The following is a 13,846-nucleotide window of genomic DNA, read 5'->3' on the forward strand; positions in this document are numbered from 1 at the left end:
CCCAGCACCTCTGAGCAGCACCAGCGCCTCTGGGCAGCACCCAGCACCGCAGGGCAGCACCCAGCACCTCTGGGCAGCACCCAGCACCCCTGGGCAGGACCCAGCACCTCTGGGCAGCACCCAGCACCTCTGAGCAGCACCAGCACCTCTGGGCAGCACCCAGCACCTCTGAGCAGCACCAGCACCTCTGGGCAAGACCAGCACCTCTGGGCAGGACCCAGCACCTCTGGGCAGCTCCAGCACCTCTGGGCAGCACCAGCACCTCTGGGCAGCACCCAGCACCTCTGAGCAGCACCAGCACCCCTGGGCAGGACCCAGCACCTCTGAGCAGCACCCAGCACCTCTGAGCAGCACCAGCACCTCTGGGCAGGACCAGCACCTCTGAGCAGCACCAGCACCTCTGGGCAGGACCCAACACCTCTGGGCAGCACCAGCACCTCTGGGCAGGACCCAACACCTCTGGGCAGCACCCAGCACCCCTGGGCAGCACCAGCACCTCTGGGCAGCACCCAGCACTTCTGGGCAGCACCAGCACCTCTGGGCAGCACCCAGCACCGCTGGGCAGCACCAGCACCTCTGGGCAGGACCCAGCACCTCTGGGCAGCACCCAGCACCGCTGGGCAGCACCCAGCACTTCTGGGCAGCACCAGCACCTCTGGGCAGCACCCAGCACCGCTGGGCAGGCCCCCCCGCGGCAGCCCCCCGCAGGCCCGGCCTGTGCCGCGGGGAGGTTTGGCTCCCTCACGGGAACGGGAGCCGCGGGGAAAACCGCGGGACTTTCCCAAAAAAAAAGAAGGGGGTTTTGGTTTGCTTCCCTCCCCACCCAGGGCCCGAGGCCTCGGGAGGGGAACAAATGGGGCGGGGAGGTTTGGGGGCGCGGGGGAGGCGGGAGGTCCCCGCGGCCGCCCCCGCCGCCCCGGCCGGACAAAGCGCCTTTCATCGCGCGGGGACGGGCCGGGGACGCGCCGTGGCTGCGGGGGGCGGGCCCGCGCCTCGGCCCCTCGCCCACGCGAGGCCGTGCCCGGTGCGAGGAGGGGCCTGGCACAGCAGCACCCGCCTTCGGGGGCTCAGCCCGCGGGGCCCGTGTCCGACACCCCCCCAAAAAGCGTCTCTGCTGCCTGCACCTCCTGCTCTGCTGCCTGCACCCCCCCCTGCTGCCTGCACCCCCCCCGCTGCCTGCACCCCCCCGCTCTGCTGCCTGCACCCCCCCTTTGCTGCCTGCACCCCCCCCTTTGCTGCCTGCACCCCCCGCTCTGGTGCCTGCACCCCCCCACTCTGGTGCCTGCACCCCCCGCTCTGCTGCCTGCCCCCCCCCGCTCTGCTGCCTGCACCCCCCGCTCTGGTGCCTGCACCCCCCCCACTCTGGTGCCTGCATCCCCTGCTCTGCTGCCTGCACCCCCCGCTCTGCTGCCTGCACCCCCCCACTCTGCTGCCTGCACCCCCCGCTCCCGGCATCCCTGCTCCCCAGGCACTCGGGGCCGCGGCTGCGGGATGCGATCCCAAGGCCTTCAGCAGGAGACGAGGGGGCGGTGGCCCTAGCCAGGGCACGGGGCTGCTGACACCCCAGGGCACCCTGAGGGCCCCCCAGGCTGAGGGGTCACCCCGGCGAAGCCAAAGCCCCGCAGACCTTCCCGGCAGCACTCGGGGGACCGCTGACCTCCTCGTGACCCGGCGGTGGGACTGAAGCAAGCCCCCCGTGGCAGATCCACATCCTCCACCTCGCTGCCCATCACCCGCAGCCTGCCTGAGCTCCCGACTCTGCCCGAAGCCCCCCAGCTCTGCCCGAAGCCCCCCGGCTCTGCCCATCGCCCGCAGCCTGCCTGAGCCCCCGGCCCTGCCCGAAACCCCCCAGCTCTGCCCGAAGCCCCCCGGCTCTGCCCATCGCCCGCAGCCTGCCTGAGCCCCCGGCCCTGCCCAAAACCCCCCAACTCTGCCCGAAGCCCCCTGGCTCTGCCCATCGCCCGCAGCCTGCCTTAGCTCCCGGCCCTGCCCGAAGCCCCCCAACTCTGCCCGAAGCCCCCCGGCTCTGCCCATCGCCCGCAGCCTGCCTGAGCCCCCGGCTCTGCCCGAAGCCCCCCAGCTCTGCCCGAAGCCCCCCGGCTCTGCCCGAAGCCCCCCGGCATCAGCTCACCCGGCCGCCCTCCGGAGCATCCTCCGCTCCCCTACGGAGCCGTTTCTCCTCGCAGGCCCCCCGACACCGCGTCTCTGGCAGCACCTCCAAGAGGCAAAAGACCCAAACCCCCCCTGCGAGGGGTCTTGCCCCCCTGAGCTGCGCCCACCGCGTGTCCCCCGGCACCGGGGCCGGCCGCGGCGCGTCCCTGGCTCTGGTTTGGCTCCGTTCTTGCCCCGCGCGGGGGTGGAGCGGCGGCCGGCTCCCTGTTTAATTGGGTCCTATTTTTAATGCCGGTTTGGGAGGGATGTGGGGGAGGACGGGGAGGAGGCAGCGGATCGAAATTGGGCGAAATCAGAAGCGAGTTCCCGGTGCCCGGCGCGGTCCCACGTGTGACAGCGACACGGGGTCACGCCTGGCGCTGGGGTGCACCGGCCGCACGCCGGGAGCGTCACGTCGGCCAGCCCCAAGCCGCACTCGGGCACGCAGCCACCCAGCGAGACCCCGCCGGCGTGCGGAGCACCGGGGGGGGGCAGAAGCGGGGGGGCTGCACTGGCCGTAACCGCATCCACCGGCAGCTTCACCCGGGGCTGCACCCCACGAGGAGTGGGGGGGTCCCAGGGCTGAGCCTGCTGCAGCTGGGCAGTGACCCCCCCGGTGCTCCTGGCACCCCAACACCTCGCAGACCCCCAGTCCCTCCTGGGGTCCAGCCTGTCCCCCAGGATGGAGCACCCCCCTGACCCCCCCCCCCCCGGTGCTCCGGGCACCCCAACACCTCGCAGACCCCCAGTCCCCGGGGGACCCAGCCTGTCCCCCAGGACGGAGCAATCCCCTGACCCCCCCCCCGGTGCTCCGGGCACCCCAACACCGCACAGATCCCCGGTTCCCTGGGGGGCCCAGCCTGTCCCCCAGGACGGAGCAATCCCCTGATCCCCCCCCGGTGCTCCGGGCACCCCAACACCTCGCAGACCCCAAGCCCCTCTCTGCACCCCAGAAGACACGCCCCAGCGTGGCAGATCCATTCCCGGTCCCCGCTGGGCTCTGCAGCCCCCCCGCAGCGCCGGGACTGGCTGCGCCCCCAGGAGCGGTGCCCCCGCCCGCCCCCGGCCCCCCCGGCCCGGTGCCCCCCCCGGACCCCCCGGATCCCCCGGCCCGGTGCCCCCCCCGCTCCCCGGAGCATCCCCGCACTGACCCGGCCGGGCGGCCGCGGGCTCCGCCGGCGGCTCCGGGGCTGGGCACGGGGCGGGGGGGGAGGGAGAAACCCTTCCCAGAATTAAACAAATAAAGAGCGGCCCTTGCCAAGCCCGGCTCCGGCCGGCTGCCTGCTGCCCGCTGCCTGCTGCCTGCTGCCTGCTCAGGGTCCCCCCGGGCTCCCCACCATCCTCATCCTCCCCTCCATCGCTCCCCCATCGCAGCCCCCACGCACCCTGGCTCGGGGCCCAGAGCTCCGGGGGGGTCCCACCAGCCCGGGAGGGTCCCTTGCTCGGGGGATGCTGCTTTTAGGTTTCTTGGCAAATACCAGGGACATCGGGAAGGAGGATGAAGGCCTCGGGGACATCGCATCTTCCCGGGCTCCTGCAGCAGAGCGCGGGTCCCATTGGACACCGGAGGGTCCCCCCGTGGAGCCCATGGCCGTGGAGAACAATCCCCCCCCCCAGCAGCCCCTGTCCCTGCAGGGCCCGGGGGGCTTCTCCTTTCCCTGTCACCCGCAGGGGTGTTGGGGGGCCGACAACCCCCCGTCCCCCAGCCCCAGCTCTGGGAGATTACCGGACACTCGCCATTTCCACCTTTTATTCCCATTTTAAGGCATTTCAAGCCTTCTTGTAGCGATGGAGAAAAGCTGGAGAACCCACGGATGTACCCCCAAACAGTGCCCCTCCAATCCCCCCAAGCCCCAGTGGATCAACGTGGGGAGCCCCGAGGGGGAGCAGGACCCGGCAGCACCCACCATAACCGGGGACCCCCCGCCCGAGCCCACTGCGGAGCCGGGGCAGGGAGGGCTCCCAGGGGACCGAGGCAGGACAGAGAGGCCGGGTCACCCCCCACACCAGATTTATTCGTTTTATTCCTAAATAATCCGCTCCGGTACAAGGTACAAAATCTCCCCCCTCCCCCCGCCGCCCCAGGTGGGGGGGGCCAAGGAACAGCTCCAAAATCCCGATTCAAGGCCTCTAATTCCAGCGTAGAAAGTGTTCAGCCACCGAGCTCGGAGCCCCTCGCCTGGAAACGGGGGGGGCAGGAGCCCCCCAGAGCCCCCAGCACGCCTGGAGGTGCTGGGAGCCCCCTAAGTCCCCCCAACATACCTGGAGGTGCTGGGATCCCCCAATATGCCTGGAGGTGCTGGGAGCCCCCCAAGCCCCCCCTGCATGTTTGGACAAGCCAGGAGCCCCCCAAGTCCCCCCAGAATGCCTGGAGACGCCGTGAGACCCCAAAGACCCCCCCAGCATGCCTGGAGGTGCCACGGACCCCCAAGCCCCCCCAGGCGGGGGGTCCGCTCGGGGCGGGGGAGGAAGGCAGCTCTGTCACACAACAGAGGGGACGAGGTGAGGGGCAGGGGAGCAGAGGGGGAGCGTGAGGAGGGGGTGGGGGGGGTGCCCCGGGGCGGGGGAGCAGGGGCAGGCCCTCCCTTTCCTCCGCCCTCCCCTCCCGGGGGCGAGGGCTGAAGGGCACTTTGGGTTTGCTGGGGACAACGTCAGTGTCCCACGGTGGCCGCAAAGGGACTGGTGTCCCCCCCCCCGCCGGCTTCCCACCCCAGGAGGGGGAGTGACAGCCCCTGGCCGGGGGGGGGGTGTCCCCGAGCAGGGGGGTGGCAGCAGGGGGGGGTGTCCCCCCGCCCCGAGCCAGAAGCGCGGGTGCACGCGCGTGCAAGAGACACAAATTGCATTGGGGGGGGACACGCAGGGACAGAACAGCCGCGGGGGGCCGGGGGGGGGGGCTCAGTTGACGCTGTCCTCGTCGCTGGCCTCGCCGCGGTCGTCCTTGCTCTCGGCCAGGGCGCTCTCGTCGATGTTCTCCAGGGAGTCGGCGTGCTGCAGGGAGAGCTCGGAGAGCGGCAGCGCCGGCAGCCGGCTCTGCTCCGGGAAGAGCCAGGGCTTGAAGTGCGGGTCGTGCTTCTGCTTCCACTCCGGGTACTTCAGACAAGCCTTGTACATCTTCTTCATCGCCTGGGATGAAGGCTGGGTTGGAGCTGAGCTGCGTGGAGGAACCCACTGGTCCTGGGACCCCCCCACCCCGGTGCGGCCGACTCACCTTGGGGGCCAGGAGCTGCGAGGATTTGTTCACCACCCACTTTGGCAGGGAACCTGCCGAGACGAGAGGAGCCGGGCTGAGATGGGCACCCCCGGCACCCCCCGCCCACCCCGGGTCACCTCCCACCAGGGAGGGGAGGGCAGCCCGGGGAAATCGGGGTTCAACCCAAACTGCTCGCTCAGCTTCTTGCCGAGTTCAAAATAATTTAAAAAAAGAGCTATTTCAGCGAAAAAGGAAGGTCTCAAGAGAACGGGCCCACAACGCTTCCTCCTGGCATCGCTCCGGCTCTCCTGGTCGGGCTCCGGCCGCGTGCCGGGGTGCTCCCGGCTGCCCCCCTGCCTGCTGCTGCCTGGCTCCGAGCCCACCCCGAGCCCACCCCCCCTCCCGGCTCCGGAAAACTTCCAGCCCCATTTATTAACCCGGGCCCATCCGTCACGACAGACCCCAAACCGAGGGTGACTGTCCCCGAGGGCAGGACGGGGGTGGGCTGAGCCCCGGGGGTCCCCCCCCTTTACCTTTGGGGTCCACCTGGGCCAGGTAGGTGATGGTGCAGCTCTTGGCTCCCGTCCCCTCGATCAGGTAGCCCGTCTGGATGGAGACCGCCCGCACCATGTCCTTGCGGGGGGGGTACTTCTGCAGGGGGGGCAGCGGGGGGGGACGGGGACGGGTCGGGGGCAGGACGGGGTACGGGCAAGCACCCACCGCAGGCAGGGCTGCCCTGACCCCCCCACCTCCCCCAACGCCTGCAGCCTCCTCCCAAGCTCTGAGCGACCCTGGGGCAAACGCAGCCCCGTCCCGGCCCGGCAGCCCCCCCGGCCCCCCCTGGCCCCCCCACTCACGGGGTGCTTGACGGAGTAGTTCATGATGATGTAGTCGGTGCCCATGGGCAGCCAGGAGCGGAGCGTGACCACGTCCCGGTTCTTCAGGGGCTTGGGGCACTTCCCTGGGGACAGCAGCGGTGGGGACTGGGGTGAGACACCCCCCCCCAGCGCAGGCATCCCCCCCCGGGGGTCCAAGCCTGCCCCCCAAATCCCTCCTGAACTGGTACCCCGGAATCCCGGGCACCCCAGCACCCACCAAACCCACAGATGCCGAGCCCGGGGATGCTGCCACCCCAGCCTGGCGCTGGGCTCCCCCCGGGACCCCCAGCCCCCTCCTCACAGGCGTAGTAGCCCACGTCGGAGTTGACGGTCAGCTTCCCGATGTCGAAGGTCTCGATGACGTTGGTGTCCCACTTTTTCCGATACTCGATGTCATGCAGCACGTCGTACAGCGTCTCCGCCGGCACGTCCTTGCACTCCATCCTGCACTGCAGGGGTGGGCGGGTGAGAAACCGCCCCGGGTGGGAGGCGGCCACGGGGACCCGCGGGGGGTAGGGTGGCCGTGGGGACCCCCAAGGGGTAGGGTGGCCGTGGGGACCTCTGGGGGGTAGGGTGGCCATGGGGACCCCCAAGGAGTAGGGTGGCCGTGGGGTCCTCTGGAGGGTATGGTGGCCACGGGGACCCCCATGTGGGAGGCGGCCACGGGGACCTCCAGGGGGTAGGGTGGTCACGGGGACCCCTGGGCGGAATGGTGGGCATGGGGACCCCCAGGAGGTAGGGTGGCTGTGGGGACCCCTGGGGGGTAGGGTGGTGATGGGGACCCCCAAGCAGAATGGTGGGCCTGGGGACCCCTGGGGGGTAGGGTGGCCGTGGGGACCCCCCGGGGGTACGGTGGCCATGGGGACCCCCGGGGGGTAGGGTGGTCACGGGGACCCCCGGGGGGTAGGGTGGTCACAGGGACCCCCCGGGGGTAGGGTGGCCATGGGGACCCCCGGGGGGTAGGGTGGCCATGGGGACCCCGGGGCAGAAGGGTGGTCATGGGGACCCCCGGGTGGGGGTCTCCTCTCAGGCTCCCCAAAACCCAAGGCAAAACCCCCGCAGAGAAGCCCCCGACCAGCAGCTCAGCCCAGTCTGGCCCAGTCTAGCCCAGTTTGCCACCCAGAGCCACCTTGCAGCCCGGGCACATGTCCCGGCTACACCCCGAGGCAGCGCGGAGCTGAGCCCCCCGATGCTGGGGGGACCTTCTGGGGGGGCACCTTCCCCCCTCGCCCCTCCCCCCCCGAGCACAGGGCACCAGTGGGGCCGTGGGGGGGCTGGTGCGTGGGGCCCCGCGCCGGGGGGCAGCGAGCGTCGTGCCGGGGGGCCGGAGCGGGGAGCAGCCCCCCCGGTTGGGAGCAGCCCCCCCGGTTGGGAGCTGGTAACCATGGCAGCCAGATCCTCGGGAAGTCGAGGAGAAAGGAGAAGCGGCCACCGTGGGTACCGGCATCCTGCCCCCCGCCCCGGCCCCTCGGGCCCCCCCAGCGCCCCGCACCCAGCGCCCGGGGGCACGGGCTGGGCCAGGCCCCCTCCTCGCTCCCGCGGGGCGGCCGGGGCAGGGGCGGCTGGCGGGCTCTTCCCTTGGCACCGGCTGCGGGGGCGAAGGAGCCGCGGCCACCGAGACCCTGACCCCGGCAAGGGGACGGCAGCAGCGGGGCCAAATCCTCCACCCACGGAGACGGCCCCGTCCCGTGGAGCCCGTCCCTGCCCCACGGAGCCTGTCCCTGCCCACGGAGCCCATCCCTGCCCCACGGAGCCTGTCCTCGCCCCATGGAGCCCGTCCCCAACCCCCCAGAGCCCATCCCCAAACCCATGGGGCCTCTCCTCAACCCCACGGAGCCCATCCCTGCCCCATGGAGCCCATCCCCAAACTCATGGAGCCCATTCCCAACTCCACGGAGCCCATCCCCAACCCCACCGAGCCCGTCCCCAACTCCATGGAGCCTGTCCCCAACTCCATGGAGCCCGTCCCCAACCCCACCGAGCCCGTCCCCAACCCCACCAAGCCCGTCCCTGCTCCCCGGAGCCCGTCCTCAACTCCATGGAGCCCGTCCCCAACCCCACCAAGCCCGTCTCCAACCCCATGGAGCCCGTCCCCAACTCCACGGAGCCCGTCCCCAACCCCACGGAGCCCGTCCCCAACCCCACCGAGCCCGTCCCCAATCCCATGGAGCCTGTCCCCACCTCCACGGAGCCCGTCCCCAACCCCACGGAGCCTGTCCCCAACCCCACCGAGCCCGTCCCCAACTCTATGGAGCCTGTCCCCAACCCCACGGAGCCGGTCCCCAACCCCATGGAGCCTGTCCCCAACCCCACGGAGCCCGTCCCCAATCCCACCGAGCCTGTCCCCAACCGCACCGAGCCCGTCCCCAACTCCACCGAGCCCGTCCCCAACTCCATGGAGCCTGTCCGCAACCCCACGGAGCCCATCCCTGCCCCATGGAGCCCGTCCCCAACCCCACGGAGCCCGTCCCCAACCCCATGGAGCCTGTCCCCAACCCCACGGAGCCTGTCCCCAACCCCACGGAGCCCGTTCCCAACCCCACCGAGCCTGTCCCCCTGTGCCTCGCACTGCAACCCCGCCACGTGAGCCTCCCTTCAGCCAAAAACCAGGAAGGGGACAGCCTTGGAAGGCTGTTTCGGGGAGCACAGCCCCCAGGTGACGTGTTTGGGGACCCCCCGCTCCCCACCCGCACCCAGGCACCCCCGGCACCCTGGGCTGGATGCGGGATCGGGCGCCGCTGCCGCTCGCGTTTCCTCCTAAAGCGGCGAGGCCGGTCGGCCGAGCCGTGCCCACGCGGGCAGGACCAGCCGGGTGACTCAGGGTGGGGGTGACTCACGTCCCCGGGGGTGCCGGGGGGGGTCGCCGGGAAAGGGGACGGTGCCAGCCGGGAAGCGCCCAGAGCAGCGCCTGCCCCAGCCCTGAGTCAATATTGACTCTGACGTCTGCGGGCGAGGAGGAGGAGGAGGAGGAGGAGGAGGAGGAGGAGGAAGAGCAAGAGGAGGAAGGTGAATGCAATGGGTGCGAGGGGCCGCCCGGGCGGGGCTCCGCAGGGGACAGGCAGAGCGGGACAGGAGCGGATCCAAGGGGGAGACCCCCCTTCTGCCTGGGGGGCTGCGGCCACCTTGGGGACACACTCGATTGGGGACTGAGGGGACCCCCGGGATGGAGGAAAACCCCCTTGGGGAGCGGCACCCGGTGCAGGCAGCGCCGGCGGCCACGGCCAGGCCGGGCGTTAATTAAAGAGAAGATCTCCCCCGTGACCCGGATGTTCGGCGCGATCGTTAGCGACCGGGTGCCGCGTCTCAAGGTGACCCGGTGAATAAGTAACGAGCGGGAGCGGGGTGCAGGGACGGCCAGCCGGTGCGTCCCAGGCGCCTTCCCAGAGCCCGGCCACGCCGGCGGCTCCGGCAAAGCCCGGCGAAGCTCCAGCCCCCTCCCGATGCTTCCCATGGGATGGCTCCTGGCCACCCTTTCGGAGCAGCCCCTCCCCAGGGGTCCCCAGGCACCAACTCGCTGCTCCACAGGGTGGGGAGGGGGGTCCCGGCCGGGGTCCCCCATCCCGCAGCCATCTCGGGGAACCGCGACGGCTAAGGGGCAGCCCCGAGGCCGCCGAACCCCCGTCCCGCGTGGGTGAACCAGCCCCGGGTGGTGTCGGGTCCCGGTGGCACAAACGTGTTTCCAGACTCCAGGAAACAGGTTCGACGAGAGCTGCGTCCCTCGGGGGGGCTGCAGAGCGGGGCGAGACCTGCGGCTTTCCTTCAATTCCCGAGCGGCGGCGGGAGCGGGAAAGCCGGCGAGGGAACAGGGAGGAAACCAGCTCGGGGGAGGCTGCCGGAGCCAGGCACGGGGGCAGCCCCCAGCCCCCTCCCCGGGGAGCTGCGGCTCGGCCCCGCGGTGCCACGTCAGCGACGCCACGTGTGCCGGGGCAGCCGCCCGTCCCGCCGCATGGCACGAGATCCAGCGGGAGCATCCCGTCCTGGGTGGGAGGTGCTGGGTCTGGGTGCTGCTGGGGACCAGGGGGGTGGCACAGGGACTGTTGGTCCCCCCACGGTCCCCGATACCCACCCGGGACAGCCCGGTGCCGCTCGGCGCACGCACAGTGCCAACATATAAACACCCAGCAGGATCCTTCCAAGCAGGATCCGGCCAGGAGGGTGCTGGGGGGGCCAGGATGGATGCTGGGGGGGGGGCGCAGGGGGCTCGCTGCCGGGGCAAAGGCTCTGGGGAGGGAAGGGGGGAGAGGAGCAGGAGCGAAGGCGGCCGGAGGGAAGGCAACCGCCCCCGGCGTGCACGGGGACCTTGGCCCTTCGGGGACGGGGAGACCCCTCGTCGGGGCGGCCCGGGCTCCCCCCGGCACGGAGAGCGAAGGACCGTGCTGCCGCGGCCCTGGGGTGCTGCCACGGCTCGGGGACCCCCGCGGGAGAGGGGGGTGGCTTCGGGTGCCGACGGTGCCAGCCCGGGCCAGGACATCCTGGTCCCCTGCCACGCCGATCGCCGCGGGCAGACGTGGCACACCGGGATTGCCGGGACGGGCAGACGCACCCCCTGCACCCTCCCCGCTCGCACCAGGCAGCTCTGCAGAGACCTGCGCCCCGGCCCCCCCGGGGACGTGGGGATGCAGCAACACCCCGGGAGCGAGCGGCAGGGCTGGGGGGCACGGGGGGCTCGGCGGGGGGGCCGGGACGCGCCGCCCCACGGGGCTGCGCCTTCCCAAACGCCAGCGTGGCCGGGGAGATGCCCAGACCCCGGGGAGATGGGTGCTGCGTCCCGGGCTCTGCGGGGGGAGCAGCAGCGGGGAGCCCCCCACACCCTGGGGACTGTCCCCCCGCTCCCGGGGGCTCGCGGCCTCGGCACCGGACCTGTCCCCGGGTCACCGCAGCCCAAACACACCAAACACGCAGCCGCGGCTCTGCCACGCCGGCAGCCGCCCGGCGCCGGGGAGCAACCGGAGGCGATTCCCCGGCGGGAGCCGGGCGCAGCCGGTGCTCCTGCCACCGCCACCACCCCAGGGACAGGTTTCCCCGGCGCTGCCGGCGCCGCTTGTTTGCGCGGCTGCTGCAGCGTGGCGTGCGATGCAGGCCGCACCGCCGCCACCGCCTCTGCTCCGCCACCCACCCCGCCGGGCTGCCGCCGGTCGCTGCCGGGCCTCGGCGCGGCGGCGAGGCCAATACAACCCGTCGCACCGGGAGCTTTGCGGAGGCGCTGGCAGGGCCGGGGACGCCAGCGGAGAGCCAGCCAGAGGCTCCAGCGTGGCACGGTGGCCCGTGGCCACCGGCAACCCCAGCCTGACGCCACTCCTGTCCCAAGTTTTCCCTTTGATTCCTGGTGCCCGGTCCCCGCTAAGGCTGCCCGGGTGCCCGCTCTGCCGAGGGATGAGCTGGGAGGAGCGGGCACCCACCTGCCCGTGGGCCCCTGGGACCCCCGCCGCCCCCCAAGGCGCACCCAGCGCCACAGCCCCGCTCCTCGCGGCACACCGGGATCTCGCTCCCTGGATTTTAAGGTGAAGGGATCCAACCCGGCAGCCCCGTTTCCCCCAGTTAAAGCCCATCGGATCGGCTCTGGGCCCCGCAGCCGCTCAGACCCGCCTGTGCCAGCCCAGCAAACTGGCACCGGGGAGGGAAGGGACCCGCTGGAGGGACCCCGGGAGCTCCGGTGTCGGAGGAGAGGGGGTTGCAGGGCGGCCGCGGGGGCCGCAGGGCGAGGGGTCAGCCCAGATGGGGACACGGGGTGGGGACGGAGCGGGGCTGGCAGCGGGGGGAGTGGGCTGGTGCAGGGGGAGCTGGGGGGGCTCCCAGGGCCCCACACCCCCGGGGGTCCCTGTTTGTCCCTGGGTGAGTCCCCAGGCACCACTGTGCACCCCCTTGTCCCCAGGGCTCCCTACTTGTCCCTGCTCACCCCAGGGTGCCAGCTCACCCGCGGGGTCTTGCTTGTCCTGGGGTCCCCACTCACTCCCAGAGTCCCCATTTGTCCTGGGGTGCCAGCTCACCCCCCTGGGACCCCCTTGTCCTGGGGTCCCTGTTTGCAATAGGGTGCCAGCTCGGCCAAGTCCCCACTTGCCCCAGGGTGCTGTACCACCCCAGGGTCCCCACTTGCCACAGGGTCCCCGCTAACCCCTGGGGTCCCCGCTCACCCCAAGGTGCTGCATCACCCCTGGGTCCCGGCTTGCCACAGGATTCCTGCTTGCACCCACGGTCCCTGCTCGCCCTTGGGTGCTGGCTCACCCCAGTGTCCTTGCTTTCCCCAGGGTCCCCCAGAACCAAGGTGCTGGCTCATCCCAGGTCCCCGTTTGCCCCAGGGTCCCCATTAACTCCTGGGATCCCCACTCACCCTCAGGGTCCCTCTTCACTCCAGGGTGCTGGCTCACACCCCGAGTCCCCACTTACCACAGGGTCCCCACTAACCCCCGGGGTCCCCACTCATCCCAGGGTGCTGCATCGCCCCAGGGTCCCCACTTGCCACAGGATTCTTGCTTGCACCCACAGTCCCCGCTCACCCCAGGGTGCTGCATCACCCCCCAAGTCCCCACTCGCTGTGGGCTCCCCGCTCACCCCAGGGTGCTGGTTCACCCCCCGAGTCCCCACTCGCTGTGGGGTCCCCACTCCCCCCAGGGTGCTGCATCACCCCAGGGTCCCCACTTGCCACAAGATTCTTGCTTGCACCCACAATCCCCGCTCACCCCAGGGTGCTGGCTCACCCCCCCAGTCCCCATTCGCTGCGGGGTCCCCACTCCCCCCAGGGTGCTGGCTCACCCCAGGGTCCCCCCTTACCTCCAGGTCGACCCCCCTCCGGCCCCCAGCATCCCCCCCTGCCCCACGCTCTCCGCTACCCCCGGGGTCCGCGCTCGCCCCCGGCGCTGGGTGCCCCGGCGCTGGGTACCCCCGGCGCTGGGTACCCCCGGCGCTGGGGGCCCCCGGCGCTGGGGGCCCCCGGCGCTGGGGGCCCCGGCGCTGGGTGGCCCCGGCGCTGGGTGCCCCCGGCGCTGGGTGGCCCCGGCGCTGGGTGCCCCGGCGCTGGGTGCCCCCGGCGCTGGGTGCCCCGGTGCTGGGTGCCCCGCCGCTGGGTGTCCCCGGCGCTGGGTGCCGGTGCCGGCGGGTCTCACCTTGATCTTGTGGAGGGAGCGCTCGGGCTCCAGCAGCTGCACCCAGACGGCCACCCCCGCCTTGCTGTAGGTGAGGCTCCAGCCGCGCTCCGACCCGCACTCCGCCCGGAACGCCCCGAAGTCCCGGTCGTCGGGGATCTGCACGCTGTCGCGACCCGACATGGCCCCGCGACACTCCCCTCCCCCTCCTCCTCCTCCTCCTTCCCCCCCCCCCGCCCACAAACACCGTTGCTGGTGCCGGTGCCGCGGGTCGCGGCGGCCCTACGGCGGCGGCGGCATCCCCGGTGCGCGGTGCGCGATGGGCCGGGGCGGGGCTGGGGCGGGGCCGGGGCGGGGCCGGGGCGGGGCCGGTAGCCTGGGGGCGGCCCGGGAGCACCGGGCGGGGGGGGAGCCCGATTGGGGGGCGGGCAGCCCGGGGCTGGCACCGGGAGCACCGCGGGGGGACACCGGGGGCGGCTTCGGGAGCACCGAGGCGGAGGGAGCCCGAGGGGGGAGGGGGGCAGGCCGGGGGCGGCACCGGGAGTGGG

The 13,846-nt window shown here is 72.4% G+C and overlaps 1 protein-coding gene across 1 annotated transcript; it reads right to left on the reverse strand.

Annotated features, from left to right (window-relative positions):
- Positions 1-4,145: 4,145 nt before the first annotated feature.
- On the reverse strand, positions 4,146-13,616 carry STARD10 (StAR related lipid transfer domain containing 10). The gene is made up of 6 exons (XM_075140633.1): positions 13,320-13,616; positions 6,521-6,668; positions 6,199-6,302; positions 5,875-5,992; positions 5,360-5,412; positions 4,146-5,274 (listed from the first exon to the last, which is right to left on the reverse strand). The coding sequence occupies exons 1-6, from the start codon at positions 13,479-13,481 to the stop codon at positions 5,047-5,049; spliced, it is 813 nt and encodes a 270-aa protein (XP_074996734.1). The 5' UTR covers positions 13,482-13,616; the 3' UTR covers positions 4,146-5,046.
- Between the last annotated feature and the right edge of the window lie 230 nt (positions 13,617-13,846).

This window comes from Calonectris borealis, chromosome 1, assembly GCF_964195595.1.
Source record: "Calonectris borealis chromosome 1, bCalBor7.hap1.2, whole genome shotgun sequence".
Taxonomy (NCBI): domain Eukaryota; kingdom Metazoa; phylum Chordata; class Aves; order Procellariiformes; family Procellariidae; genus Calonectris; species Calonectris borealis.

Coding starts and splice junctions, on each gene's coding strand:
- STARD10 (XM_075140633.1), bottom strand. CDS start 13,481: ATGTCGGGTCGCGACAGCGTGCAGATCCCCGACGACCGGGACTTCGGG. Junction 5,413..5,874: donor GGCCCAGGTGGACCCCAAAG/GTAAAGGGGGGG, acceptor TCGTCTCGGCAG/GTTCCCTGCCAAAGTGGGTG. Junction 5,275..5,359: donor CGCAGCTCCTGGCCCCCAAG/GTGAGTCGGCCG, acceptor CCTTCATCCCAG/GCGATGAAGAAGATGTACAA.